The sequence below is a fragment of the Hyperolius riggenbachi genome, chromosome 4, assembly GCF_040937935.1.
Source record: "Hyperolius riggenbachi isolate aHypRig1 chromosome 4, aHypRig1.pri, whole genome shotgun sequence".
Taxonomy (NCBI): domain Eukaryota; kingdom Metazoa; phylum Chordata; class Amphibia; order Anura; family Hyperoliidae; genus Hyperolius; species Hyperolius riggenbachi.
This window is the reverse complement of record NC_090649.1, coordinates 133,248,719-133,273,734: the sequence shown is the minus strand read 5'-3', so window position 1 is coordinate 133,273,734 and position 25,016 is coordinate 133,248,719. Positions and strand designations below refer to the sequence as shown.

At 42.7% G+C, this 25,016-nt stretch overlaps 1 protein-coding gene across 5 annotated transcripts in view; it reads left to right on the top strand.

Annotated features, from left to right (window-relative positions):
* LOC137571506 (glypican-5-like) overlaps nt 1–25,016 on the top strand; it is a 557,948-nt gene that overhangs the window by 124,809 nt on the left and 408,123 nt on the right. For 2 of the 5 annotated variants that reach the window (XM_068280725.1, XM_068280724.1), the window contains exon 1: nt 13,298–13,841. The exons of the other annotated variants lie outside the window; for them this stretch is intronic. In XM_068280725.1, coding sequence (XP_068136826.1) covers nt 13,691–13,841 — 151 coding nt within the window. In that variant the 5' untranslated portion in view covers nt 13,298–13,690. Of the gene's footprint in view, nt 1–13,297; nt 13,842–25,016 lie in introns of those variants that run through there. 5 annotated transcript variants of the gene reach the window in all.

Here is a 25,016-nt window from a genome sequence, read left to right as displayed (position 1 = left end):
ATACTGGGGAATATGTCACCATGGGATCTATCATATGGATCTTTCGCCATGAGTAATGTCACTAAGGGGTGCAAGAAAACATGGGTCATTAGAATCTTTGTGGGCCATAGTTTTTTAATGAAATGTTTCACTTGATTGTCTGATGTTTAGTTAGGGGTATAGTTTCAGTTTTTGCTATAGTTATGATTTTCCCTAGACACACTTAGTCCAGTCATGCAGGCCTCACTGGTGCCTGGGACTAACCTGGCCTTATAATCCATAATCAGCACACTATTTCACTCGCAGGTTTGATATATTAAACCTAAGCAATGTTTTATTTTATTGTGATTGCTATAGGGAAATATACTACCGCAGACCATACCTTTTATATTCTTTACTGAGCAAAATGTTTTTCCTGGCAGATGTAGCTTTCCAGTCCCGTGACAACCTAAATCTGAATCCTCCCCTTATTTCTGGTCCTGAATTTATTCATGAGATCAAAGACGGATAGATTCAGTGCAGGAAATTACTTGCAGGCCTCTTAAAGCCCTGCTTTGCAATGTGTGGAGTGTATCATAATTTGTAATGCACAAAGTGTTGTGCATTCCACAAAAGCCATTTTCATGATTCATTTTTTATTTCTTGACTTGCTGATTTTGTAAAACGGCTTCATGTGCGATTGTCAGATGCAAGGGTTAGATTAAATCTGTCTGTGAAATGTATAAACCTCTTCCTCTATCCCATCATCATCCACAGGGAGTAGTCAGAGCTGTAAGGGAGCATCAGCTAGTCTTTCATTGTGAACACAGAGCCGACCCTGCCCACCTCCTCTGTGCTGCTGAGATAGATTACCTCTTTGTGGCCAGCACTATAGTTCTGCACAATCTCAACATCAATTCCTGTCTGGCTCCTCCTGTGCATTTAGTAAAAAACTAAAGTAAAACTGATTGGAAACTCTGAGAAAATTGCTAGGGTGTGTATATTGATAAATTAACAATCCAACACACACCATACAATCTTTAGTTGAAATTGAAGAGAAATATCTGGCATTCCGGATCGATTTAAATCGAAAAAAAACGGGAAATCCGATCGGATTTTTCAGTCGAATGGAAAAAAAGCTTTCAATTTTTTCGAGAGATACGATCGTTTTTATCGAATTACTGTAAAATTGGATCATTTTATTGTATCGTGTGTGGCCACCTTTAGATGTATTTGTGGATGACACAGACCCATTCATTTGTATAGTTATAATGTAAAGGTATATTTACAATTGTCCTCAGAGGTCAAAGGAGACATCACTCAACATTTTGACAAACAATGACATTGTACCTCTATCCAATCTAACAGACATCACTGGGTGGCAGAAGGTGCCCCAAAAAATAACCATGGATGTAATAAATGTAAATTGGTTTACCGTTAAGAAGAAAGGGAAATGCCAATATTAGAAAGACATTTTAATAATCAGAAACAATAAACGATAATGCGTTTCATGGGGCACAGTCCGCTTCATCAGATCAAATAAAGCTGTGTCTGGTTAGATAAGGTGCAGAGCTCGGAGCACCTAAAAGCTTTTAGTCGCTTTTTTTTGTGTCTGATTATTAAAATTTATTTCTTATATTGGCGTTACCCCTTCTTAGAGGTAATCCATTTTACATTCATTACATCCATAGTTATTTATTGGGGCGCCTTCTCCTTCACAGCGATATGGTTTAGAGCCCCCTAGCTATTAGAGTTTTTTTCTGGAGTGCGACCAATGCTTACATACTCGCCGTTCAGCACTTTATTAGTCATGCGTGGGAACGATTCTCGCAGCATCTCTTCCCCATATGTATATAGGTAAGTAGATGGCATTTGGGGACGTTTATATAAGCGGTTTGAAACTATATGGTCAGGTATAGGGGAACCAATGGGGACAATCCGAGAATGATTGACAATACCTTTTGACCAATGGGAGGCTCTGACTGGGGGTGGTCCCACTGCTAATAGGATCCACCTCTTAGCCAGGATTCAAAACCCTGGTCTCTCATGTCAGAGGCAGAGCCCTTAACCAGTACACTATCCAGCCACTATAATGACCTGTTCCTTGCATGGACCCCAGCAAGTTCCTTCTTGATAATCCCCATAGAAATGGATCCTCCTGTGACAGGTTCCTTGGTTAAAATCCCCATGGTGACAGACCTCTTTACATCAGATACCCCTTTTTACAATCCCCATTATGATAGACCCCCCTGTGACTGACCCCTTAGTGACAAATTAATCCCCATATTAACAGATACCCCTGGTACAGATCTCTTAGTGGTAGATACTAGACGCTTTAGTGATTTTGACGTGCATACAGGTCAATACTCTCCTGCACTGCACACTAGATCCTTGCTTAACATATTTTGGCAAGTTGCAGGAAACTTTTTGCACAGAAATCCTGGAGAAATTGAAAGCCAGGGAGGTTAAAGAGAACCAGAGACGACAAACATTAGAGATTTATACATACCTGGGGCTTCCTCCAGCCCCATCAGCCTGGATCGCTCCCACGCCGCCTTTCTCCGCTGCCTCTGTCCGCCGGTACCGGGTCCTGTCATTTTGGCCAGTCGAAGTAAGTGCAGTGCGCTCCCTCCGTACTGCACAGGCGCATGCGTACATAGCCCGGAGGGAGCCCTTGTGCATGCGGAAGACTGGCTGCGTCTGGCGGAAGTGACGGGACCCGGTACCGGCGATAGAGGCAGCAGAGGACGGCGGCGTGGGAGCGATCCAGGCTTATGGGGCTGAAGGAAGCTCCAGGTATGTATAACATTTATTTTTTATTTTTAAGCTTCGTTCTTCTCTGGTTCCCTTTAAAAAATTATATCATAATTTGTACTGTATGTGTAGTACAGCTAAGAAATAAAACATTAGGAGCAGACACATAAGTCTAATATTGTTTCCAGTACAGGAAGAGTTAAGAAATTCCAGTTGTTATCTATGCAAAAGAGCCATTGAGCTCCACGACTTCCAAAGTCGCAGAGAGCTCTGTCTTCTGAAGCTTATTATCTCAAGTGTCTGGCACTGTATTGTTTTTTTTCTGCAGAGAACAGTTCAAAAGTTCACTGGCCTGCTCTGTAAAATCATTTAGAATGCTGAGTAGTGTGTAAACTGCAAATATTAGAGAATGATGCAATGTTATAAAAAAAAACTATATAACTGAAAATAAAAATATGAGAATATTGTCTTTGCTACTAATGTTTTAGTAATTATCCGTACTACACATACAATTCAGTATGATACATTTTTTTTCACATTACTGTCTCTTTAACTTACTCGAGATTGGGCTAGATTTAGACGCATTTCTTGTATTTGACACTGATATGACTTATTTTTGCACCTCTCCATTGTGATCAGCACTTTAACAAGATGAAGTCCTTTAAATGGCTCCCTGGATCCCCATAGCAGCCTTATGTGACTATGGCAGTGTTTTCCTACCACTCACATGCTGTGTAACCTTTCTTTGTGCACTTTTTAACAGTTACGTGCAATTAGGACTGAATTGAACTGATTGCTGCACTACAATTTGCCTTTGTGTATTTAAGGCCAGTGTATTTTCAGTATATGGCTATTGTGAGTGATGGGCAACCCCGCTGCTTTATATTATACAGGAGAAATTTGGCTTTTTGGCTTTCTCTGTACATAATGTATGGCTGAAGTGCTCTCCACTTCATATTATCACATTAGTCTAATCATATCTGCAGTTTCTATAGTAACTCTGCGGGACGACTGCCAAATTAAATTTGCGGCATTTTTGCAAAATGAACATAAAGTGACCCGGAGGAGAACCGGACAACCATTGTTCATCTCTACACCTATAATTATATGGAGGCGGCCAGAGATTAATGAGAGCTATTGTGGATATTGAAGCTTAGAAGATGTCTGATAAAGAAAATGCGGGATAGAGGAGGAATCCTGTTCCTGAATATCGGAAGAGAGGGCTGTGCGAGGAATGACCAGGGGAGCGCTTAGCGAATCGATCTGCGATCAATACCTGATTTCTCGAGGGAGCGTTTCATCATGGCTGCATTAATAACACAGTGTTATCCTATGACATGAAATGGATTGGAGGTTTCCCAGTCAGCAAATAAAGGGAGAATCCAATTCAGCGTTAGGAGAGGATTCACTCATTCCTTTCAGACAGAAACACTGTGTGGGGCTGACATAATAATTCATGTGCAGCACGTACATCACTGACACGGAGCTGGATGCTCAACTCAGGTGGATTCCATTCCATAATGAACCGGGGGACTGACCCTGTATGTGGGTTATGTTCAATGTAATCGGGAGTCCCGATCCACCCCTCAGCGCTGCCTGGCACTGATTGGCCAGGCAGCGCACGGGGTCTGGGGGGGGGGGGGGCGGCATGGCGCGGCGAGCGGCGGGTAATCGGCGCAGAGCAGCTGCGATCAGAGTGCAAACGTAGCTAGCAAAGTGCTAGCTGCGTGTTGCAAAAAAAAATTATGCAAATCGGCCCAGCAGGGCCTGAGAAAGCCTCCTGCGCGGCTTACCCCGAACTACGTTCGGGGTTACCGTTGAGCAATACTAGTTGCCTGGCTGTCCTGCTGATCCTCTGCCTCCAATACTTTCAGCCCCTGAACAAGCATATGTAGATCATGTGTTTCTGCCAATGTTGTCAGAACTGACAAGATTAGCTGCATGCTTGTTTATGGTGTACTTGAGACACTACTGCAGCTAAATATATCAGTAGCGCTGCCAGGCAACTGGTATTGTTTAAACGGAAATAATTATGGCAGCCTCTGTATCACTCTCACCTCGGGTTCACTTTAGAGAAAATCTGAAGAGAAAATTACCTTGTGAGATAATGAATTGTATGTTAAGTAGAGATAATAATTAAAACAGTACTAGCAAAGGCAAGAATCTCATATTTATATGTTCAGTTATACTGCTTTATTATAACATTGCATTAGACTACCACAGTTGCAGTTTAGGATCCAGTTTCAGGTTAGAATACACTCTGGGCCATATGCAATTCACTTTTTCACCTGAGTTTTCTCCTAGGAGATAATTTTTCATCTTCAATGTAAAATAACTTTCCAGCACTTTTCAACTAAAAAAGTACCAAAAAGTAGGTGAAAAAGTGCTATCAAAATTATTTTGAGTATTTCCTTGGCATAAAAGGCATTTTAATGCCATGTTTAAAAATATCAACTTGGAGAAAACTAAGGAGAAAAAGTGAATTGCATATGGGCCCCTGTCTTTTAAACTGTAAAACTAAGCAGAAGTAAGGACCATTTGAACTTTTCTGCATTAAAAACTTATCTCATGCTGGTTCTCACTGTTTCTTGGCTGTTTAACCATTTCAGCCCACGGTGATTTTTCACCTTATGCATCAGAGCAATTTTCACCTCCCATTCATTCGCTAATAACTTTATCACTACTTAACACAATTTATTGATCTATATCTTGTTTTTTCCGCCACTAATTAGGCTTTCTTTGGGGGGTACATTTTGCTAAGAATTATTTTTTTTATAAATGCATTTTTACAGGATTAATAAGAAAAAATTGAAAAAAATCATTATTTCTCAGTTTCCGTCCATTATAGCTTTAAAATAATCCATGCTACCATAATTAAAACCTATGTATTTTATTTGCCCGTTTGTCTCGGTTATGACACCATTTAAATTTTGTCCCTATCACAATGTATGGCGCCAATATTTTATTTGGAAATAATGGTGCATTTTTTCCGTTTTGCGTCGATCACTATTTACAAGCTTATAATTTTAAAAATGTTCGTAGTATACCCCCTTCACATGCATATTTAGATTGTAAGCCTTTGGGCAGGGTCCTCCTCCTTTTGTGTCCTACCTGATCTGGCACCTCCATTACTGTGAACCCATGCCATGCATTTAAGTGAACCTAACTTGCCTAATCTTTATGCTCCATCCAGTGACTGACTAAGCATTACCTTGTACTCATACTGTGCTGTGTGATCTGGTTTTCTTGTATTCCTGTATTGTCATATTGCTGTATGTCACCCTAAATATTGTCTGCAACCTAAATTAATGTTCAGCGCTGCATAATATGTTGGCGCTTTATAAATACAATAAATAATAATAATAATAATATTTAAAAAGTTCAGACCCTTAGGTAACTATTTATTTGTTTTTTGTTTTTTTATTGTATTTTATTTTTCCATTAAAAATTTTATTTGGGTAATATTTTGGTGGGGAAATAAACAGTTAATTTTTATTGTTATTACAATTATAAATTTTAATGTAAAATGTATGTAGATGTAGTTTTACTATTGAGTTTATTTTTTCTCCTTGTGCTTCTCGATCACCGCAAGCACAAGGAGGACAGGGAAACGTTTTTTTGCAGAAAGATGGAAGCCTCTAGTAAGAGAGCTTTGGTTTTTCTGCTGGGGACACGGATTGGTGATCGGGAACCATTTTCCCGTTCACTGATCCCAGGGCTACCGGGGAACAGCACTGAGGGGAACGGGGGCGCGATCATGCACGGGACCGCGCCGAAGTGCGGCACTGCAGAAGAGCAGCCGCCTGGACGTGAGGATCACGTCCAGGCGGCTGAAATGGTTAAAGAGAACCTGAAACAAGAACCGTCTCAGGGTCCATACTTACCTGGGGCTTCTTTAAGCCCTCTTGAGGCTGCTCATCCCTTGCCATTTCCCCAGGTGGCTCCTGTCACCCGCAGTAGTGCCTGAAAGCCTGGCTGAGTTGCGCTTCATCGCACATGCGCGGCCTAGTCAGGCACGCTCCCCTGTTGTGCTCTCGTCCCTGAGAGTGTTTTGCGCAACTGTTGAGATGATCATTGACTTTAGGAAGCATGCTTCCACCCCACCTCCAATCCGCATGAAGTTGTAAGAGTTCCCTGTGTCTGCCTCCTGGGCACAACCAACTACAACGACCTGACTTGGAAGGCCAGCACCACCACCACCCAGAGGAAAGCCCAGCAGAGGCTATTCTTTCTCAGCCAGCTGAAGAAGTTGATTCTGTCCTATGTTCTTTCACCCGGAGCTGGTATGCTGACTCCTCCACCAGTAACGAACACAAACTACAGAGGGTCATCCGATCAGTGAAGAGGATCATCGGGAAACCACTCCCCCCCCCCCCCCCCCCCCTTCCCGGACCTCTGCTACAACTGAAGGCTGCACTCCAGAGCATTGAGGATTGCCAATGATCCCTCACACCTAGGCTTCCACTTTTTTAGTCGGCTCCCTTCAGGCTGGAGGTTTCGGTCCATCTCCACCAGGAGCTCAAGGCATAGGAACAACTTCTTCCCCTCAGCTGTCAACTCTCTGAACTTTTTTAACTCCCCCCTCTCCACCCCCCTTTAGTTAATTCTACCTTTTATAAGCTGTAACTGATAGGTACATTTTGCACTACTGTACCCCGAACATAATTTGTGGTCACATTTTTTGTTATTTTTTTTGTGTTAAATTGCTGTATTTGTGAATTGTATACTGTGTGTCCTATTCTATATTTAGCCCTGTACATGCCAAGCCCCATTCCAGGCATGACCCAGTTGTGTTTGGTGAAATAAAAATGATTCTGATGAAATAATAAATAAACATCTATTATTACGTAGCAAAGCTTTACTCAGTCATACTGGACCATAGTACCTGATGGGCATACTGGACCATAGTACCTGATGGGCATACTGGATCATAGTGAGGAAACAAAATTGAAATTGGTTGGGCAGAGTGTAGGCAGCCATAACTGACTTGAATGCGATTTGTTTTTATGCACTGATATCTGGTCGGGCCCATTGCTACATGGGCCTGTTGTGTAAGTTGCTGTCTTTTACTGATGGTGTGACTAAAGTGCTTTTATTGTGAAATGGAGTGCACTTAAAGTATTTTTTTTTCATTTGTATGCACCTGTTACATTGCACTTACCATGGAATATATTGGTAGAATCTGTCTGTTAAAGGGGAGAAGTGGCTGATGTAGTCATGACCTTATAATCTGGGTCACTTAAGTTGTGGTAAGAGTTTTGCCTGCTTGTGGTAACGGAACATATCTATTTTTACCCAAGACCGCCGTCGTGTTAAAAGACCTGTGTCTAGAGTCTTTTGTGTTTATGTATGTATGGACTGTGTATGAAAATGGAGCAGTGACTCTGTTAAGGCTGCATTCTCATTATATTCATTTTGTAGCGCCAAAACTGTTTGTTCATAAGGGGTGGGCATAATGGACCATAGTGAGGGATAAGCATACTGGACCACAGTGAGGGATGGGCATAGTGGACCATAGTAAGGAAAAGGCATACTGGACCAGAATGATGGATAGGCATAATAGACCATAGCGAGGGATTACCCAATAGTGAGCGGTGGTACAATTGATTATCCCAATAGACCATAGTAATAGACGGTCATAGTGGACCGTAGGCCACAGTGAACGACAATCATAATGGACCATAATGTGAGGGGACGGTCATTATGGGTCATAGTGAGAGATAGTCAGTATACAATATATAGTTGATGATGGGTTATCAGAGATCAGCTATTCTGAAGGCCAGTAAGGCACCGTTCACACTGCACGCGTTCCCATCCGTGTTTCGGGAACGCGTGCAGGAGGCCGACACGCGATGTTCACACTGCATGCGTTCCAGACCAGTGCGGTCCGGGAACGCATGCTGCACGCATTTTTTGCAGAAACGCACGGCTGTCCCATTCACTTTAGTGAATGGGATCAGCCACGCAACGCATAGAAACGCGAATGGCGTGCGTTCGTATGCGTTGCATTCCGAACGCACGGCCATCCGCATTTCATAATGTGAACGTGGCATTATAGTTTCTGTGGTGAGTGATGTGGCCTTGCAGAATAAGTAAAGATACTTTGTATACTTTTTGCTCAATGAATGTGGATTCAATCCATATGACGTTTCTGGACTGCACCTCCACCCTGCATTGCTGGGTCTTACATTCTGGTACCGCTGCTTTTATACTATTTCGGGGTTTGAGCGGTCTTACTGCTGAAAATGTATCATGTGATACTTTGCCCCCTCAGTAACACAGGCTGTTGGGTACCCAAGCACCCATCCACAGCTCCAGAGAATAGACACTATGTTCCTGTGGTGCACAATTAGGAGACGCTGTACAGTTTTCAAGTAATCCACATGTTAACTCTGTCTATCCCATTCCTTCCATTACACAATATGATTTTTCCTTTCCGTCAACGTTTTTTTGGTAATGTCATATTTATTTTAGCGAGATCTGTGCAGCGTATTGGCAAAGACGGGCAGGAATGACTTTTCCTTTTACAAAGCATATGCTACTGATTGGATGAACCGTGGAGAGCTCAGTACTGATTATGATATACAGTATTATATAAACCTATGTCATGTACAATTAAGGGGTAGCAGCAGCAGCGGTTCGGGAGAAGGGGGGGGTCTGAGCTTTGTAAATGTCTGGCGTCCTGCACATTGTCAGCAGCCCTGTATGTGGCCGCTCCCCATTAGTACATTATATACATATGCTGTGATTACTTGCATGCAGACAGTCCATCACTCTTTAATGTTGGTTTACAGGACCCTATCAGAGCTGCTGTGCACTCCCCTCTCTGCATTTTCTGCTTGTGATTCATGGTACACCTTCTTATCTTCCACCGTGAGTTTACACTGGATGGAAGTGGAAATTAGTATTGCTCGACAGCCTTTTAAACAATGTGACTGAACGAACATTAAGGAACATGTAAAAGAGCTGAGGGGGGGGGGGGGGGGGGGGGTTCCAGATGCCTTTGTACATCCATCTTCTCCCTCTATAGTTATTTAAAGATAGAGGTCTCAATATAACTCGCAATGTTTTTTTCTTTTTTAGACTGACACACCCGCAGTCTGACGGCCAGTGTTGATATTGCAGAGGCATACTTGAGATGTTTGCTTCCAGAATGGTCATAGTGTGTGGGATATATCTGTGAGCGGCCCATGTACCTTCCAACTCCCTGACTTTCTCAGAATGGAGATGGTTCCACTGTTTCACCCCAGATTTTCAGGCAGAAAGGTCACGCTTATCCAGGGGGCGTAACTAGAAATCACTGAGCCAACCCTGCAAAACTTTGGATGGGGCCCCTTCAGCTGTCGTTGCGGGAGAGGGGAGCGCTGATGGTAGCCCAAGGAGAGGGAGGGGGAAAGTCGGGCCCCCCTCCCCGCTGCTTTTTGTGCTTGCTGCTCTCTCTTCTTGCACTGTGCCCCCTCCTGCCCCTAAAAATGGTCCTGGAGGGCCTCAGAGCCAGGGGCCCCCCTCAGGCTTCTCCCCCTAAGGAAGGGCCCCCTGCGGCTGCATCCCATGCAGGGACTATTGTTATGCCCCTGCGCTTATCCTAATTCACCTGATTTCAGACAATCAGTAATCAATAAGCAGGGTTGTAGCAATAGCCATAGCAACTGCTATGGGGCCCTGGAGAGGAAAGTGTCCAGGTGGTACTTAACCTCCCTGGCGGTTTATTAAAATCCGCCAGGGGGCAGCAAATACGTTTTTTTAAATTTTTCTTTTTCATGTAGCGAGACAATGTCTCGCTACATGATAGCCACTGCCGAGCTGCATCCCCCCAGCCCCTCCGATCGCCTTCGGCGAACGGAGATCAAGAGATCCCGTTCAGAGAACGGGATCTCTTGGAGGGCTTCCCCCGTCGCCATGGCGACGGGGCGGGATGACGTCATCGACGTCGTGACGTCAAAGGGGAATCCGATCCACCCCACGGCGCTGACTGGCACTGATTGGCCAGGCAGCGCATGGGGTCTGGGGGGGGGGGGGGGGGGGGCGGCTGCGGCGACGTGTATAGCGGCGGATCGGCGGGTAGCGGCGGGGATCGGAGGTTACACGCAGCTAGCAAAGTGCTAGCTGCGTGTAACAAAAAGAAATTATGCAAATCGGCCCAGCGGGGCCTGAGCGGTGCCTCCCGGCGGCATAGCCCGAACTCAGTTCGGGCTTACCGCCAGGGAGGTTAAAGGATACCCGAGGTGACATGTGGCATGATGAGATAGACATGGGTATGTACAGTACCTAGCACACAAATAACTATGCTGTGTTCCTTTTTTTCTTTCTCTGCCTGAAAGAGTTCAATATCAGGTATGTACGTGACTGACTCAGTCCTGACTCAGACAGGAAGTGACTACAGTGTGACCCTCACTGATAAGAAATTCCAACTATAAAACACTTTCCTAGCAGAAAATGGCTTCTGAGAGCAGGAAAGAGATCAAAAGGCTCAATAGTTCATAGATTTTAGCTCTGGCATACTTCAATGAATGTGTCATTGAGCAAAAACCATAAAACAGTTAAAACGTAAAAAGTAGATTTAAACATAACATATAACTGTGGAATATCTTAAAAAGTTATTTTTAGGAGAAGGAAAATAGATACAATCATTTATTTCATTAGTTTATTTTTGCCTTGGGTGTCCTTATATTGATAAGATTGCTGAGTGGTACCTTATCTTTTATTACTGTCTTGACCTGTTAACTGTTGTAACTTGTGACTCTATGTGAGATTAGGTGAGGGGTAGTAATGTATCTTCTGTATATAACCCATTTCCCCATGAGGGCTCCCCCTTCCCCAAGTAGAATGAGTCTAGGGATACATTCATACTAGAGATAGACAACGAGATGCTAAAAACTCTTACTTGCCTGCACATTTTCTGCACATTATAGGAGCTTGGGAATGGACCAATGAAATGAACTTCCTGTCAACTTTGTCCAAATTTCAAGTTGCATACAGTTGGAATTATTGGCTTTTCTTTGACCGTGCGTAATTTGTACCACTTACCTGTTCTTACAAATAGTTAACTTTAACAACAAAACACAGACCTTAGCTCTGTGGTCAAGTTGGGAAGCTCACGGGCCCATTGAATGCTCTTTAAAAGGTACCTGAGGGCAGAGACGTGGAGGCTGCCATATTTATTTACTTTCAAACAATACCAGTTGCCTGGCAGTCCTGCTGATCTTTTAGTTAGTAGTGTCCGAATCACACACCTGGAATAAGCATGCAGCGTAACTCCTGATCTGCGTGCCAGTTCAGGATCTGTGAGTAATAGAATTAGTGCATTGAAATGTGCATTGTCTAGCTGGTACTCATAGCCGTGAGGATGTTATGCTGAAAATGATGTTATGAATGTATTTTATATGTTTTTTATGCACTGCTAGCACTTTATATGTCCCCTGACAAAGCCCCATAGTCGTATGGAGGTGAAACATGTTGGATTAGGCGTGGGGTGAATTTGTGTTTGTAAACAATCATTCATATTGTGGGGGATATTGAGGTAATAGCCCTGTGATATACAATAGACCGGACGGTCACTACAAGGGCAGTTTGTAACTGGTAGCCTCAACCCCCTTATCTAGTCTTTTGCTATATATATCTTGAGTACACACAGCTTCCTTTTTAGAAATTTATGCTAAAAGTTATGTTTCAATAACTGCTGTAAAAAGCAAAAATTGTGTTGGATTTCAATGTGCATTGTTTAAAGGGAAGTAAATATGGCAGCCTCCATATGTCTCTCATCAAGTTCCCTTTAAGCATTGGAAAGGAGTCCGCAGGTTACTAAGGTGCAAAGCATCATTCTTACCCATTGAGATGCTCTGCTTTCACTTCAGCAACTTGTCTTCACCACACCTAGATGCCTCAATTCATTGAGTTGCTGCCATGTGATTGGCTGATTAGCTACTTGTGTTAACAAGCAATCAATCAAACAAACAAACAGGTGTACCAAAGTGGCCAGTGAAAGTACCTATGTGATCCTCCTTGTGGTTTCACATTAATTCTGTCTGTTCTATTTCCTATTTCAGAGCTATTCTCTCTCCTCTGCTATGTTAGTAAGGAATTCAAATAAGTCACAGAAAGAAGCATCTTTTCATTTTTATAGCTGAAACGCTATCAGTCGGATCTGCTGCTCAGTCAGAAAAGCTTTTACTTTAGACGTCCTCCGCCTTTCACTGCATAATTCCATAATAAAAATGCTAATTGCTTCTGCATTCTCTGAATTACAGAACATGTTCATTCTGATGTAAAAAGTGTATTTAGATGGCACGGTAACACTTCAGCAGTTGTGCATGGCTGTCAGTGGATACTCAACCTTTAAACTGCTTGAGTCACGAATGCCAGGTCCAGCGCTGTCATTTGACGCAGTCATGCTGCAACAGGGTGACTGACATAGCCAGCTTACTTTACTGCCAGGGGATGTGGACAGTAAACGGGGCTTGGGACAGTCCTACGGTAATCCATAGCTGATCGGTTGGGAAGCGTGGAGTTAAATGGTCAAGAGTGAATGGGGGGATGAGGAGACAGAGGGAGGGAGGGGCAGTGTGAGAGAGAACAGTGTGGGGAGGCATGAAGTGAGGGAGAAGTACTGAAGTGAGGGAGGGACCTGTCCTGCAGTCTGGGACTCAACACAGAGACAGAATGAAGCTGACAGGCAAATAAATAGAAGAGATACAGGACTACAGTGAAGAGTGTTCTGACATAGGTGTGACATACAGGAGACAGCAGAGCCATTCCTGACAGGGAGGGTGTGACACCCGTCAGCCAGGATAGAGATCACTGCCAAGTTATGTTCTGACAGCATGCTGTGTGCAGTACATTGAGGCTATGGGATCTCCCATGTACTGTGACTAGAGGCAGTGCACTGGTGCCTGTAGAAGCAGCAAGCCTAAACAGATAGATGCAGTATACAGGTAATTAGAGGGAGGTACACCCTGTGTGTATCCCTCTGCCTGGTGAGATGCCCATGTTGCCTCTGCCCCTTTTCCTGCTCCTTAACTTTGTGGCACTGATGACCGCCGATCAACCGCCAAGTTGTCATGAGGTGCGCACGGCATTCCAGCTGCAGCAGGTCGGCAGAGGACGGCTGGTACCCGAGGTACCGGTTGATGGTGAGTGTTCTTTACTTTAAGTGCTATTACTATTCATTGTGACTTATGTATTGGTATTTTATGCATGCCATGTTATGTGCTTGGAATATTGTAACACTACTGTCTACTGCATATAGAAAAAAGTCTGCAAAGTAATACTTCTATACTTACCCTAACAATTTCTTAGATGCAGCTAAAATTGTTGCTTAAATCGTTACATGGGGTAGTGCTGGGGTATCCAGTTCTCCACACCAGCAGTATGAGTGGCAATCTGGGAATCTGTTGCATGCATAATATTTATATGGCTTGCAAATTTACGTATATAAATAACGCTGTGGGTTAAGAGATCACTTTTATACTGTATATAAATAAATGTATTGGTTAAGAGTGAATATAATAATACCGTATGTGTGTGTGGTTAAGAGTAAATATATGAAACTGTATTGGTTATTGCTGAAAAAAAACTATTACACAAATCTATTGGATTAGTAGTTCAGAGTGATTCATTATTGTCCGACTGTTCATACTGTGGCATGTTTATAGTTCCCTGTGGATAAGTACAGTCTGAAAACATTCAGAAATCTTTGCTAGTGGGCGTCATCCTTACTTGTTAAATGTGGCTTTATTCATTAGTTCAAAAGCAGCGTTCACAGTACAATAGAAAGCCACTGTCTACCAATTCACTTTCATTATCTGACCAAATCAAAGGTGAGATGCCATTGCTGTCAATGGGTGACTGCAGACCATAGTGACTCTTTGCACCTTACTTAATGAGTCTATTAGAGTTTGTATACTCACTGTTGGCATTCAACGCTGCTGGAATCCTGTAATAGGATTATGTGTGGATCCCTTGTGAGCAGTTTATACATTCAGATTACGTGATGGGTGCAGCCTGTAGAGGTTTATGTGTCGATACCACAGACACTGATGGTCCTGAAGACACTGTACTCTTATAGGTTGTGATAGAAGCTACTGTATTACCCAGTTGGTCCATCACAGCATCAGATGCACTTTTTATGCCAGATCCTTATGATGCTGGGAAGACTTGACATTGCAAAGCACTTTGCTTCAGTAAATGGAATGCATGCGAGTGTAATGTAGGGTCAAGGAGGATTTTTTCCCTGAGGGGTAAATTTGGCTACAATTCATGGTAGGGAGGTCTTCTGGCTTACAAATTCTCTAGCTGAATTATGGGGTGTTTTTTAACCTATGTAAGTGTGTAACCTTTGTCAGTTAACCCCAGCTCTACAGGTAAAAGATAGAACTGAGAATAGCTTCATTGCAACAGATTGTATAGTCACTTTGTGGAATGGAGGTAGTCAGGGGCATAACTACAAGGGAGCAGCCCCGGCAATAGGGGGAGGGGGCAGAGCTGTAAGGGGGCTTCAAGTACTACTTCTCTCCCTCCAATATTGGGGTTCAGCCTTCAGATTTGGTGTTTTTGTGGCTACATTTGTTATGGGTATGAAGAGTACAATGTTCACACTTGTTTTATGAACTTTGTCAAAGGGCCCCCATGCTGCAAGGGTCACCAGGGGTTGGCAAGGGAGTGTGAACATTGGAGGGCCCACCATAGTTTTTGTAGTCACACCCCTGGACATAGTGCTGTGTCCACTACATTCTTTCTTAACTTTTATCAGTAGCTTATTTTGTATGGTGATTGACTTTGGTCCAATAAAAAGCATATAAAGATATGTATACTACATAGCTGCACTGACCAGGTTCTGTAGAATGTCCAGTATCTGTTGTGGTTACATGGAGGGCATTTGAAGAAACATGTACTGGTGATACCGATGTCATGTGGCTCAGCCCATTTCTATGCTTGTCATAGTCTTGCACCTGCTAAACTAGTATTTTAGGGCATTTGTAGATGTGCAGTTCAGACACATTTGAGTTGCAATTGAACTGGAGTTGCATTATGGTTGTCCAAACACAGCTTGCTCTATCCTGTTGCGTTTGTAAAATCACAAATTAAGTATAACTGTGGAATGAATGCAGTATAGCTGTGGTATGAATGCAGTACAGCTATAGTATGAATGCAGTACAGCTGTGGTATGAATGCAGCACAGCTGTGGTATGAATGCAGTACAGCTGTGGTATGAGTGCAGTATAGCTGTCGTATGAATGCAGTACAGCTATAGTATGAATGCAGTACAGCTGTGGTATGAATGCAGTACAGCTGTGGTATGAATGCAGCACAGCGGTATGATTAATGCAGTACAACTGTGGTATGAATACCGTACATCTGGGGTATGTATGCAGTACAGCTGTGGTATGAATGCAGTACAGCTATAGTATGAATGCAGTACAGCTGTGGTATGAATGCAGTACAGCTATAGTATGAATGCCGTACAGCTATAGTATGAATGCAGTACAGCTGTGGTATGAATACAGTACAGCTGTGGTATGAATGCAGTACAGCTATAGTATAAATGCAGTACAGCTGTGGTATGAATACAGTACAGCTGTGGTATGACTACAGTACAGCTGTGGTATGTATGCAGTACAGCTATGGTATGCCTGTGCAGTACAACTGTGGTATGAATACAGCACAGTTGTGGTATGAATGCAGTACAGTTGTGGTATGAATGCAGTACAGCTGTGATATGAATGCTGCACAGCTGTGGTATGAATGCAGATCAGGACAGCTCCATCCCTGGACGTGTTTAAATCCAGACTGAAAACCCACCTGTTCAGTTTGGCATTTGCAGAAATATAACTTTTGTTGTGTGAATACTTCATCCTACTACCAATTACTGAATCTGAGAGAGCCTAAGCACTTTGAGTCCTATGGTAGAAAAGCGCTATAGAAATGTTATTGTATTGTATTGTATGAATGCAGTACAGCTGTGCTTTGAAGGCAGTACAGCTGTGGTATGAATGCAGTACATCTGTGGTATGAATGCAGTATGAATGCAGTACAGCTGTGGTATGAATACAGTACATCTGGGATATGTATGCAGTACAGCTGTGGTATGAATGCAGTACAGCTATAGTATGAATGCAGTACAGCTGTGGTATGAATGCAGTACAGCTGTGATATGAATGCAGTACAGCTGTGGTATGAATGCAGTATGAAGGCAGTACAGCTGTGGCATGAATGCAGTACAGCAGTGGTATGAGTGCAGTACAGCTATAGTATGAATGCAGCACAGCTGTGGTATGAATGCAGTATAGCTATGGTATGAATGGAGCACAACTGTGGTATGAATGCAGTACAGCAGTGGTATGAATGCAGTACAGCTGTGGTATGAGTGGAGCATAGCTGTGGTATGAATGCAGTACAGCTGTGGTATGAATGCAGTACAGCTGTGGTATGAATGCAGTACAGCTGTGGTATGAATGCAGTACAGCTATAGTATGAATGCAGTACAGCTGTGGTATGAATACAGTACAGCTGTGGTATGTATGCAGTACATCTATAGTATGAATGCAGTACAGCTGTGGTATGACTACAGTACAGATGTGGTATGTATGCAGTACAGCTGTGGTATGCCTGTGCAGTACAACTGTGGTATGAATACAGCACAGTTGTGGTATGAATGCAGTACAGCTGTGGTATGAATGCAGTACAGCTGTGGTATGAGTGGAGCATAACTATGGTATGAATGCAGTACAGCTGTGGTATGAATGCAGTACAGCTGTGGTATGTATGCAGTACATCTATAGTATGAATGCAGTACAGCTGTGGTATGACTACAGTACAGCTGTGGTATGTATGCAGTACAGCTGTGGTATGCCTGTGCAGTACAACTGTGGTATGAATACAGCACAGTTGTGGTATGAATGCAGTACAGTTGTGGTATGAATGCAGTACAGCTGTGATATGAATGCAGCACAGCTGTGGTATGAATGCAGTATGAATGCAGTACAGCTGTGCTTTGAAGGCAGTACAGCTGTGGTATGAATGCAGTACAGCAGAGGTATGAATGCAGTACAGCTGTGGTATGAATGCAGTACAGCTGTGGTATGAATACAGTACATCTGGGGTATGTATGCAGTACAGTTGTGGTATGAATGCAGTACAGCTATAGTATGAATGCAGTACAGCTGTGGTATGAATGCAGTACAGCTGTGGTATGAATGCAGTATGAAGGCAGTACAGCTGTGGTATGAATGCAGTACAGCAGTGGTATGAGTGCAGTACAGCTATAGTATGAATGCAGCACAGCTGTGGTATGAATGCAGTATAGCTATGGTATGAATGGAGCACAACTGTGGTATGAATGCAGTACAGCCGTGGTATGAATGCAGTACAGCTGTGGTATGAATGCAGTACAGCTGTGGTATGAATGCAGTACAGCTGTGGTATGAGTGGAGCATAGCTATGGTATGAATGCAGTACAGCTGTGGTATGAATGCAGTACAGCTGTGGTATGAATGCAGTACAGCAGATGTATGAATGCAGTATATCTGTGGTATGAATGCAGTATGAATGCAGTACAGCTGTGGTATGAATACAGTACATCTGGGGTATGTATGCAGTACAGTTGTGGTATGAATGCAGTACAGCTGTGGTATGAATGCAGTACAGCTATAGTATGAATGCAGTACAGCTGTGGTATGAATGCAGTACAGCTGTGATATGAATGCAGTACAGCTGTGGTATGAATGCAGTATGAAGGCAGTACAGCTGTGACATGAATGCAGTACAGCAGTGGTATGAGTGCAGTACAGCTATAGTATGAATGCAGCACAGCTGTGGTATGAATGCAGTATAGCTATGGTATGAATGGAGCACAACTGTGGTATGAATGCAGTACAGCAGTGGTATGAATGCAGTACAGCTGTGGTATGAGTGGAGCATAGCTATGGTATGAATGCAGTACAGCTGTGGTATGAATGCAGTACAGCTGTGGTATGAATGCAGTACAGCTGTGGTATGAGTGCAGTATAGCTATAAAATGAGTGCAGTATAGCTGTGGTATGAATGCAGTACAGCTATAGTATGAATGCAGTACAGCTGTGGTAGGAATACAGTACAGCTGTGGTATGAATGCAGTACAGCTATAGTATGAATGCAGTACAGCTGTGGTATGAATACAGTACAGCTGTGGTATGTGTGCAGTACATCTATAGTATGAATGCAGTACAGCTGTGGTATGACTACAGTACAGCTGTGGTATGTATGCAGTACAGCTGTGGTATGCCTGTGCAGTACAACTGTGGTATGAATACAGCACAGTTGTGGTATGAATGCAGTGCAGTTGTGGTATGAATGCAGTACAGCTGTGATATGAATGCAGCACAGCTGTGGTATGAATGCAGTATGAATGCAGTACAGCTGTGCTTTGAATGCAGTACAGCTGTGGTATGAATGCAGTACAGCTGTGGTATGAATGCAGTACAGCTGTGGTATGAATACAGTACATCTGGGGTATGTATGCAGTACAGTTGTGGTATGAATGCAGTACAGCTGTGGTATGAATGCAGTACAGCTATAGTATGAATGCAGTACAGCTGTCGTATGAATGCAGTACAGCTGTAATATGAATGCAGTACAGCTGTGGTATGAATACAGTACAGCTGTGGTATGAATGCAGTATGAAGGCAGTACAGCTGTGGTATAAATGCAGTACAGCAGTGTTATGAGTGCAGTACAGCTATAGTATGAATGCAGCACAGCTGTGGTATGAATGCAGTATAGCTATGGTATGAATGGAGCACAACTGTGGTATGAATGCAGTACAGCAGTGGTATGAATGCAGTACAGCTGTGGTATGAATGCAGTATGAATGCAGTACAGCTGTGCTTTGAATGCAGTACAGCTGTGGTATGAATGCAGTACAGCTGTGGTATGAATGCAGTACAGCTGTGGTATGAATACAGTACATCTGGGGTATGTATGCAGTACAGTTGTGGTATGAATGCAGTACAGCTGTGGTATGAATGCAGTACAGCTATAGTATGAATGCAGTACAGCTGTAATATGAATGCAGTACAGCTGTGGTATGAATACAGTACAGCTGTGGTATGAATGCAGTATGAAGGCAGTACAGCTGTGGTATGAATGCAGTACAGCAGTGTTATGAGTGCAGTACAGCTATAGTATGAATGCAGCACAGCTGTGGTATGAATGCAGTATAGCTATGGTATGAATGGAGCACAACTGTGGTATGAATGCAGTACAGCCGTGGTATGAATGCAGTACAGCTGTGGTATGAATGCAGTACAGCTGTGGTATGAATGCAGTACAGCTGTGGTATGAGTGGAGCATAGCTATGGTATGAATGCAGTACAGCTGTGGTATGAATGCAGTACAGCTGTGGTATGAATGCAGTACAGGTGTGGTATGAATGCAGTACAGCTGAGGTATGAGTGCAGTATAGCTATAAAATGAGTGCAGTACAGCTGTGGTATGAATGCGGCACAGCTGTGGTATGAATGCAGCACAGCTGTGGTATGAATCCGGTACAGGAATCCGGTACAGCTGTGGTATGAATGCAGCATAGCTGTGGTATGAATGCGGCACAGCTGTGGTATGAATGCGGCACAGCTGTGGTATGAATGCGGCACAGCTGTGGTATGAATGCGGCACAGCTGTGGTATGAATGCGGCACAGCTGTGGTATGAATGCGGCACAGCTGTGGTATGAATATAGTAGAGCTGTGGTATGAATACAGTACAGCTGTGGTATGAATGTAGTAAAGCTGTAGTATGAATGCTGGTCTTTATTGTGCAGAATTTGAATTTTACAGAAAGTAAATGTACAACATTTTTGAAATAAAGTACATTACTGCATCTGCATCATTGCTTCTTCAGCATCTAGTGCAGGACCTCTGATGTGCAGAGGACTGACCTAGGAGGAGGCCAAAAGTAAAAAGCCTGGTACACACTTTAAGTTTTAAATGGCCAATTACTGACCAATTTTACCACCTCCTTGTAGTATGATAAATTACCCTCACAATCTGCTCCTATCTGATGACCCTCATACATAGATGTGTACCAGGCTTTAGTCTACTCCTGATGACCAGTCGTTAGAGATGGTGAATGAGATGCAAACAATTCTGAGTTGATGCAATTATGCATAAGCTGCATACATTTGCATACAAAATCTGCATAATGCTGCATCACTCCCTACTAGTTATTTGAGGTGGTCAGTGAGATACTAATAATTCCAGTTTGTATACAAATGTATGGCGCACTGTAAGAAGCTTGGAATTAGGGCAACCAAATGCACTTCCTGACAATTTTAAAAGGTAATTTTTATAAATATTTTCATATACAAAATAAAATAAAATAGAAACGCACAAGGCAAGAAAACCTACTGTGGTGACACACTGTCCCATTATCCAATCCAACAATCCAGCAGTCCCTGTGTTTTGGTCAATGTGCCCCTCCCCTCTGAAGCCACCCCCCTCCCGCTTTCCCCTCAGGCATGGCTGGGATATGCTATTCTCAGGCTGGAAGAAATTCAGTCTAAATCAAGGTTATAATGCCTGATCCATCTCTTCCAGCGTTTGGGGAATTTTTATTGGCCTAGTATCAAGCTGCGTACAATTTGCATACAGCTTCTATGTAAACAAGAATTCTAAGCATCTCAATGACCATCTATAGCTGCCATGCTTAGGCAGGAAAGTTAAGCTACATACATACTAAAAGATAGACCGTGTGATTCGACTGAAAATCTGTCAACGCCGTGATGTGTTGATGGTCAATATGTTAAACGATCTTATCGTTATGTGATGCTGAACACGTGACAAACGTTGCCGTGACACATCGTTTACAGTGTACCCGAGGCAACATGTGACATGATGAGATAAATATGTGTATGTACAGTGCAAAACATATTAATAACTAGGCTGTTTTACTTGTTGTATTTTGCTGCCTGAAAGAGTTAATTTCTAGGCATGGAAGTGACAGCTTCTGTCTTGTCAGTACCTTGTAGGGAATATAGTAAACCTCATTGATAAGCAGAGTACAGCCATAAAAGTTTTTGTGGCAGAATAGAACTTCTGAGACCAGTAAGAGATAGAAAAAGGTCAATAGTTCATTTATTTTCATTTAGGGACACTTAATAGGCTGCCACTGAGCAGAGACAACAAAACATTCATTCTACCAGGGGCGCAACAATAGACCCTACAAGGGATGCAGCAGCAGGGGGGCCCACAAGCCGCAAGGGGCTCCGAGTGGGGGGGGGGGGGGAGTTTATTTTCCCTGTCCTGACAGACAACTAAGGGCACGGAGAGAAAAAACGTTCTACACTCTTCACAATTGTTCTAATAACTGCATCTGCTCAGCCACTAATAAGGAATCATACAAAGTTTTGTAGACAATCCCTACGTTTTCAGTGTTCAGCAGGCTCTTGCGTACAGCACCCTGCCCCCAGCCTCTCCACTCCCTTCCCAGGTGCTCGGGACTGTTGTTATGCTAGAGAGCCAGTTCTGCTCCATCAGAGATGGGCTGAATGACTGAAATAAGAAGCTGAGTCTGGGAACACACTCATTTGTCGGTTTTCTGTATGAGTTTTCTGCACACCATGGGATTGATTCACTAAACCGTGATAACTCCAATATCACACCTTATCAAAGATATCACACCTTATCAAAGTTAACACGCCTTATCAGAGTAGCATAGCGAGTGCTACAAACTTATGCCTCCTAATTGGCAATGGTCCTACCCTGAGCCCCTGCGGGTTCGTAGCACTTGCTATGCTACTCTGATAAGGCGTGTTAGCTTTGATAAGGTGTGTTCTTTTTGATAAAGTGTGATATCTTTGATAAGATGTGATATTTGAGTTATCACGGTTTAGTGAATCAAGCCCAATGTGTGTCTGTATGTGTGAAAATGTGCATGTTGTATTACAGAAGCTAATGTAGTCGATAGAGAAAATGCTCCCATTGCTTCACTGCTGTCTGTTTTGATCTGCATGGGGAAAACACATTCAAGTGTGCACTACCCAACTGAATAACATTGCTTCTCAGTTTACCTGTGCAGAAAGTGAGGGGGCCCCATCCAAAGTTTCAAAGGGGGGGCCAGTGATTTCTTCTTTCTTACTACTTAGTACAATTTTACTTTGTAAATATTTAAATATAAAATGAAACCATGGGAAGTCATTTTTAGCACTAGGAGGATACAGTGGGATGCAAAAGTTTGGGCAACTTTGTTAATTGTCATGATTTTCCTGTATAATTCGTTGGTTGTTACGATAAAAAATGTCAGTTAAATATATCATATAGGAGACACACAGGGTGATATTTGAGAAGTGAAATGAAGTTTATTGGATTTGCAGAAAGTGTGCAATAATTGTTTAAACAAAATTAGGAAATATTAAGTAGATCCTCCTTTTGCAGAAATTACAGCCTCCTAAACGCTTCCTGTAGGTTTCAATGAGAGTCTGGATTCTGGTTGAAGGTATTTTGGACCATTCCTCTTTACAAAACATCTTTAGTTCATACAGGTTTGATGGCTTACGGGCATGGACAGCTCTATTCAAGTCACACCACAGATTTTCAATTATATTCAGGTCTGGGAACTGAGATGTCCATTCCAGAACGTTGTACTTGTTCCTCTGCATGAATGCCTTAGTGGATGTTGAGCAGTGTTTAGGATCGTTGTCTTGTTGAGAGATCCAGCCCTGGTGCAGCTTCAGCTTTGTCACTGATTCCTGGAGATCGGTCTCCAGAATCTGCTTATACTGAGTGGAATACATGCGTCACTCAACTTTGACAAGATTCTCAGTCCCTGCACTGGCCACATAGCCCCACAGCATGATGGAACCACCACCATATTTTACTGTAGGTAGCAGGTGTTTTTCTTGGAATGCTGTGTTGTTTTTCCTCCATACATAACGCCCCTTGTTATGCCCAATTAACTCAATTTTAGTTCCATCAGTCCACAGCACCTTATTCCAAAATGAAGCTCGCTTGTGCAAATGTGCTTTAGCATACCTCAAGTGGCTCTGTTTGTGCTGTGGGCGAAGAAAAGGCTTCCTCTGCATCACTCTCGCATACAGCCTCTCATTGTGTAAAGTACGGCAAATGGTTGAATGATGCACAATGAATTCATCTGCAGCAAGATGATGTTGTAGGTCTTTGGTGCTGGTCTGTGGGTTGACTCTGACTGTTCTCACCATTTGTCGCTTCTGCCTATCTGAGATTTTTTTTGGTCTGCCACTTCAATCCTTAACTTGAACTGAGCCTGTGGTCTTCCATTTCCTCAATATGTTCCTAACTGTGGAAACATTTATCAAGAATATCTTGGGGTGCAGTCCTTTTTATTGTGAAGGATCAAAACACAGTCCTTTTACAGGGTAATCCACCTTACCCACCAACGCTTATTTGTAACTTTAAAAAAAGGACTATATATCAACTGATGCAATCTCAGAGAGGCAAAAGAACTATGAAAAATCCCATCTTGCAGCTCCTATCCACAGCCGTTGGGAAGGTTTTGTGCGTCTGGTGAGCTCAGACGCCCCCAGTAATTGGCCTTTTTGCCTGATTGGTCTTCTCCCCCTTGGTTGAGCTACACAGAATTGGGTATCACGGCCTGATGAAAGGCATATACAATTATACAAAAAAGCCCGAAACGAACATGTGTCGTAGCCTTGAAGTTTAATACCCGTAAAGCTACAACCGCTTGTTGATTCAAATCAATTTTATGCATGTCCAAGACCTATTACTGTGATATTGAAGAATTATGTACTTTTGATATTTTTCTATACGTGTCAATAAATATTTTTTCATAGTTCTTTTGCCTAACTGTGGAAACAGACAGTTGAAATCTCTGAGACAGCTTTCTGTATGCTTCCCCTAAACCAGGATGGTGAACAATCTTTGTCTTCTGGTCATTTGAGAGTTGTTTTGAGATCCCCATGTCGCTACTCTTCAGAGAAAATGAAAAGTGGAGGGAAACTTACATTTGACTCCCTTAAATACTCTTTCTCATAATTGGATTCACCTGTGTATGTAGGTCAGGGGTCACTGAGCTTACCAAGCCAATTTGAGTTCCAATAATTAGTTCTAAAAGTTTTGGAATCAATAAAATGACAACAGTGCCCAAATTTATGCACCTGCCTAATTTTATTTAAACAATTATTGCACACTTTCTGTAAATCCAATAAACGTAATTTCACTTCTCAAATATCACTGTGTGTATCTCCTATGTGATATATTTAACTGACATTTTTTACCATAACAACCAACTATTTATACAGGAAAATCATGACAATTAACAAGATTGCCCAAACTTTCGCAT